At 41.9% G+C, this 18,231-nt stretch overlaps 1 protein-coding gene across 2 annotated transcripts in view; it reads right to left on the bottom strand.

Annotated features, from left to right (window-relative positions):
• NBAS (NBAS subunit of NRZ tethering complex) overlaps positions 1–18,231 on the bottom strand; it is a 341,606-nt gene that overhangs the window by 115,294 nt on the left and 208,081 nt on the right. For both annotated transcript variants that reach the window (XM_067703666.1, XM_067703667.1), the window contains 3 exons: positions 16,515–16,591; positions 15,974–16,111; positions 3,279–3,508 (listed from right to left, as the gene is read on the bottom strand). In XM_067703666.1, the coding sequence (XP_067559767.1) occupies positions 3,279–3,508; positions 15,974–16,111; positions 16,515–16,591 (445 nt within the window). The remainder of the gene's footprint in view (positions 1–3,278; positions 3,509–15,973; positions 16,112–16,514; positions 16,592–18,231) is intronic.

The following is an 18,231-nucleotide window of genomic DNA, read 5'->3' as shown; positions in this document are numbered from 1 at the left end:
CTGAAGGACCTGTATCTTATCCTGTAGGCAATGGAGAGTCAGTGGAAAGTTTAAACCAGGGAATGGTATCATCAGATTTGAGAATCTCTACGCATATAAGGAATTCTGGTCCAGAGCACCTACATAAAGGCCATTTTGGTAAGACTACTGCAAGACCCCTATTTCCCAGAAGTAGAGGAAATATAAGGATGGAATTCTTGGTTGGAAGAATGGTGGACAAAACCACAGAAACGGGAATGAAATACCTGTTATCATTAAGTAATACTGCTAAGACTGTACTTACCCCAGCTAAGGAAGCCAGGACATTTATACATTTGATCAGCCTGGAGTTGGCAAATGTTTTCTGCGCAGAGCTCGACAGTAAATCTTTTAGGCTTTACCACCATACAGTCTCTGTAGCATATTCTTCTTTCTATTGCTTTTTATTCTTGTTTTTCCACAAAGCTTTAAAAATGTAAAAAACATTCTATGCTCATAGACTATAAAAAAAGAGGCCAAGGACTGGGTTAAGTCTGTCAATGCTTGGATTATTAGGTAACTGTCAAAAATTATTTATTGGGCTTCCCTGGTGACACAGTGGTTAACAATCCACCGGCCAGTCCAGGGGACACAGGTTCTGAGTCCTGGCCAAGCAAGATCCCACGTGCTGCGGAGCAACTAAGCCCGTGCGCCACAACTACTAAGCCTGTGCTCTAGAGCCCGCGAGCCACAACTACTGAGCCCACATGCCACAACTACTGAAGCCCGCATGCCTAGAGCCTGTGCTCGCAACAAGAGAAGCCACTGCAATGAGACGCCCTCATACCACAACGAAGAGTAGCCCCCACTCGCCACAACCAGAGAAAGCCCGTGTGGAGCAACGAAGACCCAACACAGCCAAAAATAAATTAATTAAAAAAATTTTTTCTTAAAGTACTCATTGAATACCAATATCCATGTGATAGATGAGAATTCCTGGAGAACAGGCACCATTAGCAGCTCACTCTTCCTACTGTGGGAGTCTGGCACAGTGCCTGACACCAGGTACATGCTCAGTAAGTATTCACATCTTTATTATCTGATAAAAGTGGGAACTAACCAAACTATACTCTGTTCTCCTCAAAGTCACCCTAACCACTGAGAATGTAATCACTAAGATACAGAGACGACAGAGGACAACTATAATGCACTCACAGAAAACAACTGCCACTAAAGGGACGTACAATTAGGAAGAGAATAAAGAATGGTCACATCTGAAGGTGGAGCCGCAGAACAGAAGGAAGCGGGTCCTTCGAGGATCCTTGTATGTGAGGCGCTAAAATGCCATCTCCAAATCAGAACTGCTAACTCGGAAAACCCAGACACTCTGAGACATTTTAAACAAGCCATCTAAAGACTGCTGTGTATTTTTCTAACCAACAGATTGTGGAGAAGATTCTATTATATATTTATCAAAAGCATATGTTTGTCCTCAGGACATACTTCAAATAGCATATGGCAGCTGGATACTTAAAAAGAAAAGACAAAGACCAAAAGCCAAATGTAAGGCGCGCCGTAACGACTTTTATTCTGCATAGTAACCTCTCTTCTAAGACACCATGAGCATGGCTCCAAGGATTACCAAATGCCCAAAGAAAAAGCCCACTGGACTTGGAAATGGGAAGCCCAGGCTCAACTCCCGGCTGTGTGGCCTTGAACAATCCTTTAAAGCTCTGTGGTTCTCAGATTCCTCTTCCAAAAGTAAGGAGGTTGGATTAAGTGATCTCTTTGGTCACTTTCAAATTGGATATTAAATGACCCTATGAAATTATGAACCTCCAGGAGAACAGAGGGGAAGAGAAAAAAAAAATTCTATTATTTCTCTTCTTAACTTAATTCTGCTATAGGTTGTTCCTACCTCTTGCTTTGATCTCTCTGTTCCCCGCCTCACTCTAAAGAGAATCTGGGGTGTCTTCTAGTAGGAAAGAAGCCCAGGCTAATATAAAACTATTACAGAGTACCAAGGTTACTTTGCCACTTTCTTTAAAAAAAAAAAAAAAAGAATAATGATGAAAAGTAGCATATACCACTACCATAACCAAGCCTATCTTTGTTATTTTAAGGTAACTTATCAGGAGAGAGAAATAATCGTTAAACATAACCACAATTTAACCTCGTTTCAAGGGCTGGAAGCCTAGACTGAACTGCATACCAATGCTTCCTTGAGAATTCAATCCAGCAGTGTGGGGAGGGCACATGGTGTGAAGATGTGATGCCTTTGGCATGTGGCAAATCAAGGTTAAAGTCACAGTTGTGATCTTTACCACCTATGTAAACTTGGGCCACTTACTTTATATCAATGAGCCTCACGTTCTTTAGCTGTAAGATGGGGATAACAACATTTTATGTCATACGGTTATCTTTAAGGGTTAAAAGATGTTTATAAAATAAAGTTTACAGAGCACCTAACACAGTTCCTGGCCCATGATAAGCATTCCACAAATTGGGGTGTTAAAAACAAAACATACCTCTAACTTAATAACCACTGTGGGTGAACACACTTTAAAAAACTTTTTTTTTTCACTTTCCCACCATGTGACATGTAATTCTCATTTGATCTGAACTCATCTGATCTAAAACAAAAAATGAAGACGAGTATGAAAACCAAGGGGAATTCCATACTTAGAAAGGGACCTTCCCAACCGTACTGCCATCTCACACAACGGCTTGCTTTTCTCTTGAGAGCGGTAAGGGACAAAGGAAAGAATGGCAGCTGCTACAGGCCTCAAACAAGAAAGTGCTCAAGTGGTTAGCTCTTCTTTCTCTAGAAACCCAGAACAGATAAAGGTGTCCTGGACCCATAACACTCAGTCCCTCCTCTTGTACTAAGTCAACGGTACCTAACTTTTAACATACTGAGGAAATTAAACGGCCATGTAGTAGCAAAGTGAGACTCTAGCCAGGAATAAAAGGGAATCTTGTTTTTAAATTTCTATAGTAAGCATGACACTTTTCACCCCTGATCACACTCTATCACCTCTAACATGGTACTGGTATTGGATTATCAAAATCATGAGAAACTTTTTAAATAATTCCCATCCTTACTACTTAAATCTGCAGGCTCAAAATACCGTCTGCACCACTAACCCATGTGGGAAGACACACACATCCCTCACAGGACGGGAAGAAGCAGGGGAAAGTCCTTTTCATAGCAGCCATGAATGTGAATCTTCACAGGACTGTGATTAATAGTCCTGGTAACTCAACTTGTTCTTGTACGTTCTAAATCCATCCCTTTACGAGACGAGGGTATTCCTTACTCTGCCAGACCGAGGATGGTTTCCCGTTTGTACTGGTCATCTGCAGTAAACCGTTGCACATCCACACCCTTCCGCAGGCCCTGGAGGATCTGAGCCTGAGTGAAGTCCAGGAGGCGCTCGTTGTAGTACTGTAACTGCTTGGTCAGTGAGGCGAGCTCCTCGGGCCAGGCTTCCTGTCTGTATCGAGTCACGTGCCTGGTGACCATCTTGATTAGCTCTTTGGGATCGGCCTATGAGTAACAAAAAGACTAATTAAAAAAAAAAAAAAGAGTAAAGTAGGAAGAAGATCATGTCTGCCGGGCACCTGTTTGACCCTTCACACCGCTGCCATTTAGTCCAGGCTGACAACCACCCTGAGGAGGCAACTGCAGAGGCGGTGCGTTTTGCAGACCACAAAGACGGGACACAGAACTGACTCTAGGGGCGGGTTTCTGGACTCCTGCTCTGCTCTTCCACCTTAAAAATCACCACCCACTTAAAGAATAATGTATGCTTGCTTTTTCAACTACCATCACCCTATACCAGATCTCTTCCCCAATTATCTGATCATTTATAATAATTCACCCTGGAAGTAATTTTTATCATCATTGCCCCTAGAGAAATTTTCTTTGGACCATCTAAGTGTTCTCAATAACAAAGGGCTGCAGTTCAATGACTCCACGAGAAATGCCTAAATAGTTAAGTAGAAGAATGTTTTCTCCAGGGATGAGTGAGGGGAAAAAGCCCCATCCCTGTTCCTGAAATCATAAATTTTTCTAGTTTCATAAGAAAGTACGCAACCAATTTTCACTCTGCTCAATTTGGGGCTCAATGGGATATTGTTCCTTAAATCTAGCAGCTTCTTTAACAGCAATACAATTATTCCAACAGAACAAAACCCAGAACTGAACGGCTGACAGGAAAGGAAAATAAGTGGTTAACCAACCACAATTATATTAAAGTTGGTCCGGGTGTCCACAAAGCAACAGCAAAGCAGCCATGATTCTGGAGTTACCTAATATGTGAACAACATGAACTCAATCCCTCCCAATTTCTGGGAAAATATGGCGCATATTTTAATACCAGCAAATTAGGAAGAAAACTCCAGAAATCTACCTTTGGTTCTCAGAAACACATCTAATTACCGTAAGCCATCAGCATTTCTAATGTGTAAGCCATTATTCTGAGCTACACACGAGATCTGTCAATGGCCAGTCCATATTACCTAACCTAGCCTGACATTCTCTCTCGATCTGTTAAGGAACAATCTGGGAGTACCAATAAAAACCAGTTAAAGAAATCTTCTTGGATTCCAGCAGGTGGATTTAAGAAAAAGTCAACCTTACTCAATTTTTCCCCTACCCCTAGGCAGACACTGAGTCTGCCTGAGACAGAGACACTGAGATACGTGTCTCAAGTCAAAAGACGTGCGTTTGAAAACTAATGCTCTGAAGTAAGCAGCTATAAGACCATCTGTCATTCATTCAACAAGTATTTTTTGTGCACCTATTATGTACCAGGTGATGTACTAAGATGTGACCCTTTCCTCCAAGAATTCAGTCTATGAGGAGAGACAATCAAGCAAACAATTATAAAATGGTGTGATACAAGTAAGCACAGGGTGCTATGGGAATACAGAGGAGTGGGACTTGGGCACGTATCAAGGAGGTCTTCTTGGAAGAGTTAATTTCTAAGCTAACTGCTCAGGTATCAGAGTAAAAAGGCCAGCAAAAAAACAGGGAGACAAATTCTGGTAAAGGGGAGAGTATGTGCTAAGCCTGGATGCCTAAGACCTGATGGGAAGATGGAGTGAATAATGCTGATCTAACTGCAATAAGAAGTGATTGGGGAATAAGCTGCATATGGCTGGTACTTCTGGAAACGGATATAGGCGAAGGAGACCCCATGCCTCAGCCAACCCCCTCCTACTTACGGACTGAAGCCCTGAGGCACCACCCTGAACCGCCCATCGGGGCAAAGCCCCCTCTGAAGCTGTCTGGTATAGGGATGCTGCTGGGGACCAGCCAGCCTGTCTACACCTGCTCTGCACCCTGGTGTGCTCTGTTGTTGCCTGCTCTTCTCTCACCTCATCCAGTTAGCACTTGCCTGCCTAGGAAGAGAGAGAGCGGGTGCAAATATCCAATGATCAGGGTTTCAGGGCAGCAGGAGAGCTCTTCTGTAGGTGTTCTTTCAGGGAACTCTTTGGGTCGGTTTTGCACTCCACCAGCAAACCCACGTTCATCAAAACTGTGAGGAAGGCTTCTTTCCATATACACTCTGACCCTGTGGTTTCAGGCGAAAGTCCTCAGCCTCCAGGTGCCCAGCGCGCTTTGAGGGAGAGGCTACAGCCAGGCCGTCCATCTCTGAGTGTGACTCCCACCCCCACACATGCAATCGACCACCTCCCCTCACCCAAGGGTTTCTCACAGCTATTGCTCCACATTCATGTTTTTACTATTTGCTTTCTAGCATCTCAAGGACTTGGTCCCTGTATTGGGAGAGTGGACTATATATGTGATCTCATTTCTATTCTCTTTGTATTCTAATACCATTTATGAAACAAATCCCCAAACCAGGTAGAGGGTTAATCTCCAAAATGGCAGCACAGAGCAATAATGAGCATAAATACTGATATCTACATTGGCTTTTCTTTATCTCATAGAGAGCTTCAAGTCTCCACATACAACCTTCATTTTCGTATGTGGCAAAAAATACCTATTCTCTCCTTTTACGAATGAAGAAAATGGCATGGCAGAGTGTAATAAGCGTGGACACAGAGAAGTTACTAGCTGACCTTGTGCAAGTTACTTAACTTCAAATTTGATTGTCTCATCTATAAAATAGCAATATATATAGTTTGCATGGCTTCACAAAGCTTAAGAGACCATACACACACACACACACACACACACACACACACACACACACACACACACAAAATACACAAACCAAGACCTGGCCTTTAGCAGGTGCTCCAAAAATGAAAAGGATTATGGAGTTTACTCAAAGGTATACACCAGTTACACTTTGATTGCACCTCTACTGCATACTTTACACTGCATTCTCTTATAAGTATTAAAACACAGCTTCCAGCAGGCAGAGACCATGGGTACTTAGTGGATTTGTCTTTCCTAGAGCACATTAGAGTTTCTTGAACAAGTCGGGTGTGGAGTAAAACAGAGACACACTGAACAGCCATTGTAGCTTTTAAGTTAGTAATACTAGTTTATATTCCAGATCCTTCATTTAGCAGAGATGCAATTTGGGGCAAGTTACGTCATGTCTCTGTTTCCTCATCTATAAGAGAGTCAACGAGCACACCATCCTCGTGGTGTGTTGGGAGGCACAAACAAAATATTTTTAAATGTCTTTTTCTCTCTTATTATATGAAAGCAAATTGGGCCCAGCGCTTACTCCCAAGAAACTAAAACTAGTGATTGTCAAAGATGTACACATAAGCAACTCACAGAAGGCACCTGAATATAAGAACCATTATAGAAACACAAACAAGAATGCTGGAAACTCCTTAGAGGGAGCAGTGGACACTCCTGACTCTTCTGGGGCTCAGTTTCTTCAGATGTAGAGCAAAGAGTCTCACAAGATGATCACGTTTCTAGGGCTAAAATCCTGTGAATGTATAAGAACTCAATCATGAAAATAAAATAAAGCCTTGTAAATCCCTCCAGGTGTGGAACTGGGGAAGTTCTACATCTCATCTCATTGATGCCTCCACTAAACATCAGAACACAGATTTCTTTGTTAAAAATACAATTTCAGACCAACAAATTATAACCAGTAGGTCCCTACACAGTTTAAACAACTTTCATACCTTCTCCTTTACTAAGTAGAAATTGTCTAGCCCCTCTGAATAATTTTTACTTCACATTCTCTGTGCATCAAATGTGTTCACTTTTCTAAGAAATATTTAAGAACAAATACCTAATATTTCAGTCTTCGGTATGGAACGGACATAGTGCTAAATACACATGAACTGAATCTCATTTAATACTAACAATCTTGGGGGACCAGAGTCTACTAGCACCATCCTCTTTAAGATGGGTAAGGAGGTGAGTAGCTTGACTAAGGCCATTCAGGGTAGGTGGCAAGGCAGGATATGACTCCCAGGCATAATGTCGCCCAAGAACCAGCCTTTTATATTTGTTGTGCAGGGGGGGTATCTCTTAAAATTATAAGAATCTTGACAAGATCAATGTACACACAGCTCCCACCAAATGTACATGAGATCTGGCATTTGAGTCCTTTTACAGATGATCAACTTTCAATGATGGCCTTAATGCTGTCATTCTATATTACATCAGGACTGACCTATTTTTTTAACACACACATTCTCCCTCTCATCCCTTTTACACATATACACACATGTGTAAATACAAATGGTCACAGAGGACACATCATGATAGATGTTCAACTGGAGATCCTAGTTTGAGCTGTGTTTCCAAGCATTCTGTCTTCTCTAAGAATAACGGAGAGAGATTTAGAACAGAAAGAATTTAGAATATCATTTTCTGTTCAACCTCTTGATATAAATATACCTCCTTTTAAATTTCCATCCTAATAAGGTGGTGAAAAGGGGCATTCTATTAATTCCTTGATGATAGGTCTTCAAGGTTATGGATCAAACATTTGTTAAATGTGTAGGAATATTTTCAATACTTATTTATTGGTAAAACATAATACTAATTCTTTCAAAATCTTCCCAAAACAAAGAGCATTTAGCTATGAGGAAAAAACACAGGAATTGGCATCAAAGAACCTGGATTGCTGGTTCTTCCTTCCTGAGCGTCAGGTTTTCCATTATTAAAATTGAGGCAATTTCTCTCTGATACACTCTTCACAGAGGCTGAATGAGAGTAGATGGATGGACATGTTGTAAGTTCCGGCTTTCCATGCAAATTTCTCGTCTTACCATCATCACTACTAGTTTCTACCCCTTCCTTCAGGAACTTTACTGGTCATGATTACTTCCAATGTATGACTTAAATTTTAATAATAATTCTTCCCCTGAGCTTATCACAATTTCTCTAAAAATATTCCAAAAGTATCCTCTACTCAGCCCAACGCTTCATTTCATACATTCATTCATTCACGGCACAAGTGTACTGCATTAAAGTTTCTAAAGCACTTTCACATGATTTTCATTTGACCCTCATACCAAGCCAGTGATGGGCACAGGAGACAGCTGTTGCTGTTTTACAGATGCCAACCTGCACGGAAGGCATCCTGAGCTGGGGTCCGGCAGCGAGGAAGTGAGTCCAACCCCCAGCCTCTGGCCTCGTGGGCACCCCACTCCATCAGCCCTTCCTCCCTATCCTGCCAGCGGGGCTCCCTCAATGCTCCACACCCAGCCTCACACCTGAAGTCATGAATTTCTGTGTGCAGAGTATATTCAAACCTCTCTTCCTCCGTTTCCCACCTAATTTCAATGATATGATCCATGGGTATGAAAGCTCCCAGCCTCTAAGAAACTTTTGAAGGACTTTATGGATAGCTTCAGAATCTCCCATATTCTGGGGCTTCCCTGGTGGCACAGTGGTTGAGAGTCTACCTGCCAATGCAGGGGACACAGGTTCAAGCCCCGGTCTGGGAAGATCCCACATGCCGCGGAGCAACTAGGCCCATGAGCCACAATTACTGAGCCTGCGCGTCTGGAGCCTGTGCTCTGCAACGCGAGGCCGCGATAGTGAGAGACCCGCGCACCGCGATGAAGAGTGGCCCCCGCTTGCCGCAACTAGAGAAAGCCCTCGCACAGAAATGAAGACCCAACACATAAATAAATAAATAGATAGATAGATAGACAGAGAGATAAATAGATAAATAAATAAATAAAATTAAAATACAAAAAGATACTGCAAAAACTGAAAACATAAAAAGGCATCAAAAATTTAAAAAGTGTAGAGAGTTGGGCTTCCCTGGTGGCACAGTGGTTGAGAGTCCGCCTGCCAATGCAGGGGACACAGGTTCGTGCCCCGGTCCGGGAAGATCCCACATGCCGCGGAGCGGCTGGGCCCGTGAGCCATGGCCGCTGAGCCTGCGCGTCTGGAGCCTGTGCTCCTCAACGGGAGAGGCCGCAACAGTGAGAGGCCCGTGTACCGCAAAAAAAAAAAAAAAAAAAAAAAAAGTGTAGAGTGTTAAATTACTCTAATTTTTTCCCCCAAATTTGGCAATGCAGTTCTTCTATGGGGTGAAAAAAATGCGATTTCTTCAAAGAATATGGTCAAGTCCCTGTAAAAACAAAATGCACATAAATATTTATGACACCAAAATGCTGGATGACTTCATCTACTACTTACTAGAAGAGGTAATAAATCCATTCAGGCTTAATAGTCTCCATTTCTTGGTAATATTGTTTGGAAAGTTTTGAACAGGTGGTATGTTTCCCCTCTAGGGTTGTTATTTGCTTGAAATAATTTTCTACTTGGCATATTCAATTAGTAGCTTAAGAAAACACATTTTAGAAATAGTTTACCATAAAGTTTTGAATTTCATCCCCTGCTGGGTTTGCTTCTCTAGCATATAAAACTAAAAGACACGTTTCCATTTTTAACTGATTTTATTTTCTGAAACTTTTTAAAAAGAATGATAGAGAAATCACAATTCAAGATGCATTTATGTGGGGAGGGATAAACTAGGAGTTTGGGATTAGCAGAAACAAACTACTATATATAAAATGATAAACAACAAGGTCCTACTGCATAGCACAGGGAACTATATTCAGTATCTTGTAATAACCTATGATGGAAAAGAATATGAACAAGAATATTTACGTATGTGTATGTATGTATGTATAACCGAATCACGTTGTGTACACCAGAAACTAACACAACACTGTAAATTAACTATACTTCAATTTTTAAAAAAAGATGCATTTACAATAATTACAAAGGTAAGATATAAATGAAAAGAATCAAGGTACAGAAAAATGTGTAGAGTTTACTCATATTTGCATAAAAAGTTATTATATAAATACGCATATCCATAAACTATTTCTGGAAGTAGACAAAAGGGAAATACTTTTTGTTTTATCCTATTTTCATCATTTGAGGTTTCTGTCATGTGTGTATTAACATAAAGAGTTAATTAGGACAAATACTAGAAGAGAAAATTCTCTGCAAGTGACCATTTGCCAATCATCATTACAGGTCTCTAAAAAGAAACAGGAACGCCCAGGGGGCTGCTTCAAAGCTCATCCAGGTTTGCTGCCAGTGTGGCAGACTCGGGATGTGCTTCCCGTCAAGATGCACAGGCTTTTTATCAGAAACAACACCACAAATTATATCAGTACTTTTATTCAAACCTAGTAATCTACCTAAGTTATCATTCTAGCAGCTCAGAACTACAGGGGGTGGGAAGAGAAAATGTGAGAATAGAAACAAGCTGAACTGACAATCAAGTGGACGCTAAGCTTCCCAGAGCGTTATTATGTGTGGACAACAAATTGAAACCACTTTGATTTCAGTTTCCAGGATGATTCGTCAGGAGTTTGTCATATCTAATTCCAAACCCAGCAGTGCCATTTTATACAGGGGGAGATGCTGAAAAGACTCAAATAATGAGTCATTAGGTAGTCAATGGACAACGCAAACATACTTAAAACATACAGCTAACGTGCCCATCCATGAGGGGTCAGGGCTCGAAACTGTAAAACTGAAGGTTGTCCGAATCACAGCAGCTGGAATGATTCCTCAACTTATTCACATGCCAATAAACAGTCACTGAGTAACTGCAGTGGGTGAAGCCCTGGGGATTCAGCGAAGATGGGATTCCTGCCCTCAACAAGATTACCACGAGGCGAGAAGACAGACTGCATCAGCTACCGTAGCCTAAAAGAACCACTCCGGTGGGTGTCTGGAGGAGAGCCGTGAGAGACGGAAATTAACTATACTACAACTTTAAAAAAAGATGCATTTACAATAATTATAAAGGTAAGATATAAATGAAAAAAAAATTATTTCAGGCCGGTATCTGCTGAGGCAGCAGAGAAGACTTCACACAGGAGGCTCTTTTGAGCTCAGACTTACCTATTGATAGTGGGAAGAAGAAGGAGGTATTTCAGGCAGGAGAATTACATCTGCACAGGCGCAGAGGTGTGGGAATGGATGTTAAATTAAGAGAAATATACATTCTGAACAGCTGGAGCATAGACCTCAGACGAGCTAGTGGCAGGATCATGGCTGCCGGGGTGAGGAACAGCCGCCAGTCCTCTGAGGGGCTTCCCTGTCATACACAGGAGGAGAGACTTCAGCCGGTAGCCATCGCAGAGCATGTGAAAACATCCTCCTGGGAATGACCCGTTAGGAACTGTGGGCCAGAGATCACTCAGGTCCGAAACACAGTGACACGCTGCTTCCGACACAAAGCTAGGGCAGCAGCACATCCAAGTAAAAGGCAGGTAAAGACTGGGGTCAGGAGCTCTAAGTGACAGGTGTCACCTTCTCCCAGAGCAACCCTGAGCAAGTAACCGCATTTCTCTGTGTCTTCCTTTCTGCAACATGAGACTGCTCGACAGATCAAGCGGGAAGGAATGTGAAAGGTACTAAGACAGCCAATGCCTTCCCAGGGTTAGTCTGACCTTCCTACTGACCCCTGACAACTCTCGTTCACAAGCCCCCATGAAGCCTGCTACTGTCACTCCCATCCTGACACCTTCCCAGCCAGAGAGAAGAGACCCCATCCGGTCACAGTGAAGTCTGGTCAGAGACTCTATTTCTATGCTTTTCCTCTGCAGTCAGGCAATGCTTCCCAGCCTTGAATTTTATAGCGTGACATTTTAATACTTTCTTAAATATTTTGTGAAAAAACACCACAGCACATATGATGGGACAGGGATACCTCAATTCATCTGTTACAGATTCCACCCCTCGATCTGGAACGTTCTTCCCCTCCATCTTTCTGGTGCTATGCTCGTCCTTTTCGTTACTCAATTGAGGTCTTTCCTGAGCCTGTTTAAATCGTATTCTACACACACAGTCCTTAACTTTCTTCTTGTTTTCAAAGCTCTTATCACAATCTAATAAAGTATACATTTTATTTACTTATTTTGTTTATAGTGCTCCTTCCTCAGTGGAATGTAAATCTGAAAAGGGCAACGGTTTTTACATATACTTTGCTCACGACTCTCTCCCCAGGATCTAGAATACTCCCTGGCATAAGTAGTCATCTGACAAATATTTGATAAACACACACATAATTCAATTATTTCATATGTACTGAAGAATTATTAGTTTTCAGTAATCCACCCAGGGAACATGTGTTTACTACCCTTGATATGTCAGGTCCTGCTCTAAGCAATGAGGAAACAACGAATACAACACAGACACTGGTCTCAAACAGCTCATTTTCTAGTGAGATGGAAGTAGATAAATTCAAAGTAGTAGAGTATAAACGTTATGAGGTAAGTAAAAGGCAGTAAAAACGTGCATAGAGGAGCACCCAACACAGCGTGGGAGCACGACAGAATGGTGGCAGGTGGTAGGAACCATGCCTTGGTGAGGTAAGACCTGAACCAAGTGCTAAGCAAAGAAATGCTGGGGAAACATTATAGGCAAAAGAGTACAACATACTGAATGCAAAGAAGAGAGAACACACGGGCTGGCTGAGAAATTTAAGCAGCTTGGTACGGCTGGAGTGAAGGAACATGAAGTCGCAGAAACAGACAGAGGCCAGACCACCTTGCTAGGGCAACAGGAAATCACTGAAGGATTGCAGACTCAAGGGAGGATGACCAGACCTCCATTTTGGAAAGACTTCTCAGACAGATGCTTGGAAAAAGATGCAAACGCAACCAAAAGGAAGACACAATGATGTTTGATTGCGTTTTTCACTCTTCATCTCACCCTTCAGACTAACAACCAAATGCTTTCCACAGAGTTGCCAAGAAGTCTCTGGAGAATTAGCTGGCTTGTGACCTAGCCGTGTGCCATCTGAGAAGTTAGCAATCATGTGTTGAGGCATCACCACTGGGCCACGTGAGCCTTGCTGGCTTCTGTTTGCCCTAGGCTTTAGTGCTGCTTCCCAAAGCAATGACCCTGACCAGCAGCTGCCTTACACTACTGGGCCCAGAAAGGGAACGGCTACAGGTGTCAGGAACCACGTCACAGGGTGGGTGAGTATTCCAACAAGCAGGAATCTGAGGCCAAGGCCTAGGGTGAGGCAGGAGACCTCCAAGGGACATCTTCAAAGGAAAGAACAGTTTGACAGGAAAATGGTGACAGGAACAAGACCAAGAGCTAAAGGGCAGCGATGGTGGGTTGACATAAGATGAAAGGAAGAAACGGAAATTGGTGTAAAGGGTAGAAAAGGGCAGGAATCAGGTTTCATCATTCTTCACACTATAACACCAGGCTCTACGTCCTTCCCAGCTGGCAGTCAATAAATGCTGGGTCGATGAAAGGATGTGCAAAATATAAGACCTGAAAATAAAACACTCATGCTTTCCGTTGGGAATACACAAGAAACCAAGATGGACACACCTTTACTTCTAACCCTCCTCTTTCAGTGTTCTACTTCTCTCTCTGCATGCTTTAGTCACAGAAATCTTAAGTGGGGTTTCTTACAGTGACTTCAGTATCTGAAGTAGGAAACAGTGACTGCCAGATATAAAGGCCAGGATGGAATTTACTGGTTTTCTCCTGCCTTACCTCTCTCAAAGACAGTTCAGGATTGGGGACTTACCTCTCAAAGACAGCTCAGGATTTGGGACTTACCTCTCTCAAAGACAGCTCAGGATTTGGGACTTACCTCTCTCAAAGACAGTTCAGGATTTGGGACTTTTAATTTTTGGTTCAAAGTAATTTACTACCGGGGAAAACAGGAAAAATACAGACTGCACTAGAACTTCCCTTCAAGAGGACTACTTTAAGCTTTTAGGTAATGAAACCGAAGATCAGGCCAAAATGGGGCTCTGCAGCCAGCTCTCTGGCTTCTGTCACAGTCTGAACACGTGGTCTGTCTGGCGAGGGTTTCCAGTCCTCTCATCTGCAGCTCCTCTAATCCACCTTTACGTAACTGTCTCTCATGGATTTATGGTAAGTGGTGAGTTCACTGAGGTCAGACAGCCATAATCACCTTCTCATCTCAAGACTCGCTCAGAGGCCGTGGCACACATAAGGTACTCGGGGTGGGGTTTAGGGCTAGACCAGCTGACCAAGTGGCCTTTCAATCCTCTGTATTCATGAAAGGTGGAACACAGTGTTGGGCATGCAGTGTGACCTTAATATAGATTACACACATGGAAATAGTACATACTACATGGGAGTCCTGAGCCAATTATCCAGCACTTGTGTATGTACTACTGAAAAGATAAAGACATTTAAAAGCAGACACCAGCAAACGCCATGAATACTCTTTGCCAGCCAACCAATTGAATGGAATAAGAAAGACATTAAGTAAGTACACTGTTCCAGAAATAAACCTGCCACACTTCCACCTATATAATCACTTCTTTTCCTCAATTTATAACACAGTAGGTCAATTCCTTATTTCACATAAAAACATACCTGTGATATAAAAGCAAAACAAAGGAAAATTACTAGAGTATAGGATAAAAGTACTACACAAAGCAGCAGTAGCTACTGAAAACAAAAAAATAAGTTCAAAATTTCCAAAATAAAGTAATATATCAACTGGCTAAAAAAAAAAGAAGCAGCCCTTTTCTTGGCCAATTTCATCTTAATATACCTATTCCTGAGAACAATACCCACTGACATTGATGATGCCCTTGGGAGAGTAACCTGCATGGCACAGGGTTCCCCCACTCACCTTCCTCTTTTTGAATAAAAACTGATGAATGAAAGCCATAGATTTTGCCACGAATGGAATGTTTTCACATACTTAAAGGTTCTTAGATATGTTTTGGATGGCAGAGGCAGCTAGAACTTTGACACTCATGTGAAATTATTTCTTTATAGTCTACTTTGGGTCGGAGAGGAAGAATTCTGCCTCAGTAAAAACTGAAGCTTGGATTCGTACACAGAGTGGATTTGGAAGTCTGATCTATTTGCTTACCTACTCTTAAAGTGGTAATTCTCTTAAAATGTCCAGTATAAAAAGGAAATAATTTCCAAACGCTGATGATTAAAGGTGGTGTATACAAGTAAACCTAGAGGGCTTCCATTTTCCAGCGGCATCTGGAACACTTCCGTGTCCACAAAAGGAGGCACGTGTAACTTGAGGCCATGTTTAGGTGCTCTCACTCAGAAATTAACAATAAAGTTAAATAAAAGTGTCAGAAGCTTGGTGGCAAGTAGGCATAGTGTGCCTCAACATTTCATCTGCATAATTACTACTCTCATATCTCTCTGGCTTAAAAATAAATAAAAGTGCAGCACCGTTCAAGGAACTACATTGCCTGCTGTCCTCAATTAGAGCCATCTTCCTCTTGAGAAGTGAGTTAAAAAGCTAACTCTCCATTTCTCCTCTCCTTTAGCCTTTCCTAAGAACGCTGTAATATAAAATAAATGACAGAAAAGTTAGGGGATGAATCAACATTCACAATAAATATTAGAAACTCTACTTCTTATTAATTCCTGGAAAAGCAACTACGTATAACACAGAAAAGGCAAAGGCTGTCAGCCACTGGGAATACAAAGCACTCTGAATACAAAGTGCATCAGTCCCTCCAAAGAAGTAAACGTGTTTAACTACTTCAGAAAAGCTTAACCCTGCCCATTAACAGGGTGGAAACCATGAGGACTCACCCTGTAAAGAGGATGGCACTTGTCCCTGAAACACGGAGCCAACCGGGCGTAGATCTGTAGGCTATAGTAATAGGCTGCTAGCTGGAGAGAGAGAGCAGAGTGCGACTGCTTTTCAAAGCACCTGTTAGCGTCTAACACCTAGGAAGGGAGCACGAGAGAAACAGCTCAGCTGAAAGGAAATTGGCACAACCGTCATAAACCATTACATTTCTAGTCCTTACTCTAGAATTTTGGTTCAAAGTTTCTAGCATATCAGCTCAAGCTCAATGTATCTTGAGCTTGTATCATCTTAATATGACTACATTAAAATTCAGAAGACATTATAAGGCAGATCCTATGCACATGAAAGTAGATTTTAAAATCGACATTTCAGCTAACATTGTAGAATTCACTTTCCGGATACTGACCACAGTCCTTCCATCTTGCAAGAACAACCAGAAGGAAGTGAAACATATAATAAACAATTTACTGGTGAAAATCCCCAGTAAAGGCTTAGCTTATTCATTTTTAAGTCCTTGTTTCTTGGAAAGGGGAAACTTACCTGTGGTAAGGCAAGGAGATAAGCAAGAGCCAGGGTCATATCATTTGGTAAAGCATCGCTCGCCAGCTGCAAGAGAACTGAATGTAGAAAACATATATATATATTGCATTATATTATTAGAGGATCCATGTGACATTCATAGGTACTAAGTGTCATGACTTTAGTCCTTTATGGTGTCAACAGTAATTCGTTTCAGAGAACTCTTTAAGATCCTTTATGAAAGTCTATTCAGCACCACAGAAATAACAGACTACATGAAACTATGTTAAATGATAACCTTGCCTCAACTCAAATTATGCTGTTTGTTACTTACACAAGAGAAAACCCAATTAGTGCAGCTACAAAGTCTAAGTGCAAATAGATCAGTGAGGATGGTTTCTGCCAGCTAATCTTTTGGTTTTCAGGACCCAGACCAAGCTATAAAATTCTGGATATCAATGACAGCTACTGTAGAAAATGACCATCTGAGCATTAACGATGAGAGTAACAACATAGCTTTCTGTGAGTGCAGATTTAGGATAAATCTTCTGATTTTACTACAATTACGGTAAGTGGTTTTGTTCTTTCTCTTCACCACACTCCACAGAAAGAAAACCAGTCTCTTGCTTTGATTATAGAACACCTTAAAATATCCCAACCATCTACAACTTTTCCACAAAAATTTTTATATAAGCAACGACCTATCAATGTCATGGCTTTAATAAAGGAGAGAACACTTCCAATAACATCTGTGTTTATATCCATTTTTTTTCTTTTTTTTTTTGCGGTACGCGGGCCTCTCACTGCTGTGGCCTCTCCCGTGCGGAGCACAGGCTCCGGACGCGCAGGCTCAGTGGCCATGGCTCACGGGCCCAGCCGCTCCACGGCATGTGGGATCTTCACAGACCGGGGCACGAACCCGCGTCCCCTGCATCGGCAGGCGGGCTCTCAACCACTGCGCCACCAGGGAAGCCCTATCCATTTTATATTAATAAGGAGGTATTCCATTTAGGGTCTCAAGTGACAAATACCAGGTAGTCACTGTAATCACAATGTAAATCTTTTATTTTTAAAGAATGGACTCTCCTAACCTTCACTAATGAAGGTAAACAGTATTTAAATAATTCAAAGTAAATATTTCACTTTGTAAATACACCATATAATTTTTTCCCAGAAGATTCACCTTCCTAATTGTGTCTTACTTGAACTAAAATTTAAAGCCATCCATATAATCTGAGCTCGGCTGACCACTGGAGCAGTGGGTGGGTGTGCGGTGCGAAGCCAGCTGCAAGCAGCTGGAGCATCAGAGGCTGACCTAAAACTCAGCATGTCCTGCGCATGATCTATGGGGGAAGAAACTGAGCTTTCTCCACTGTGCCTCTGCAAAGAGTTCTCTAAATACTCACTTCCTCTGTGTTCTCCAAATCTCATAAACCAAGTTGGACCACCAGTCAGCCTCCCAAGGAACTGTACTGTTCTAGAGATGTTTTCTGATCAAAAGCTACTCATTTCAAGGCCCAATTCCACATTCAGCCCTTCACTCAGTATCAATGAGAACTTTCTCTGAACCTAATATTGCTCTAAAATAAGAATCAGAGTTCCTGCCCTTTCAGAGTAAACACACTAAGACCAGAAAAAGTCTTCAAATAAATAATTTAAAACTACAACGCAAAGGGCCCAAATCAAATTTTATACAAACAAGTATGAGAGCAAAGAAGAGTTATAAAATCGCCGAATG

The sequence above is a fragment of the Pseudorca crassidens genome, chromosome 14 (assembly GCF_039906515.1).
Source record: "Pseudorca crassidens isolate mPseCra1 chromosome 14, mPseCra1.hap1, whole genome shotgun sequence".
NCBI classification, from domain to species: domain Eukaryota; kingdom Metazoa; phylum Chordata; class Mammalia; order Artiodactyla; family Delphinidae; genus Pseudorca; species Pseudorca crassidens.
Note: the sequence above shows the minus strand (reverse complement) of the source record. Positions and strands in the feature narration are given on the sequence as shown.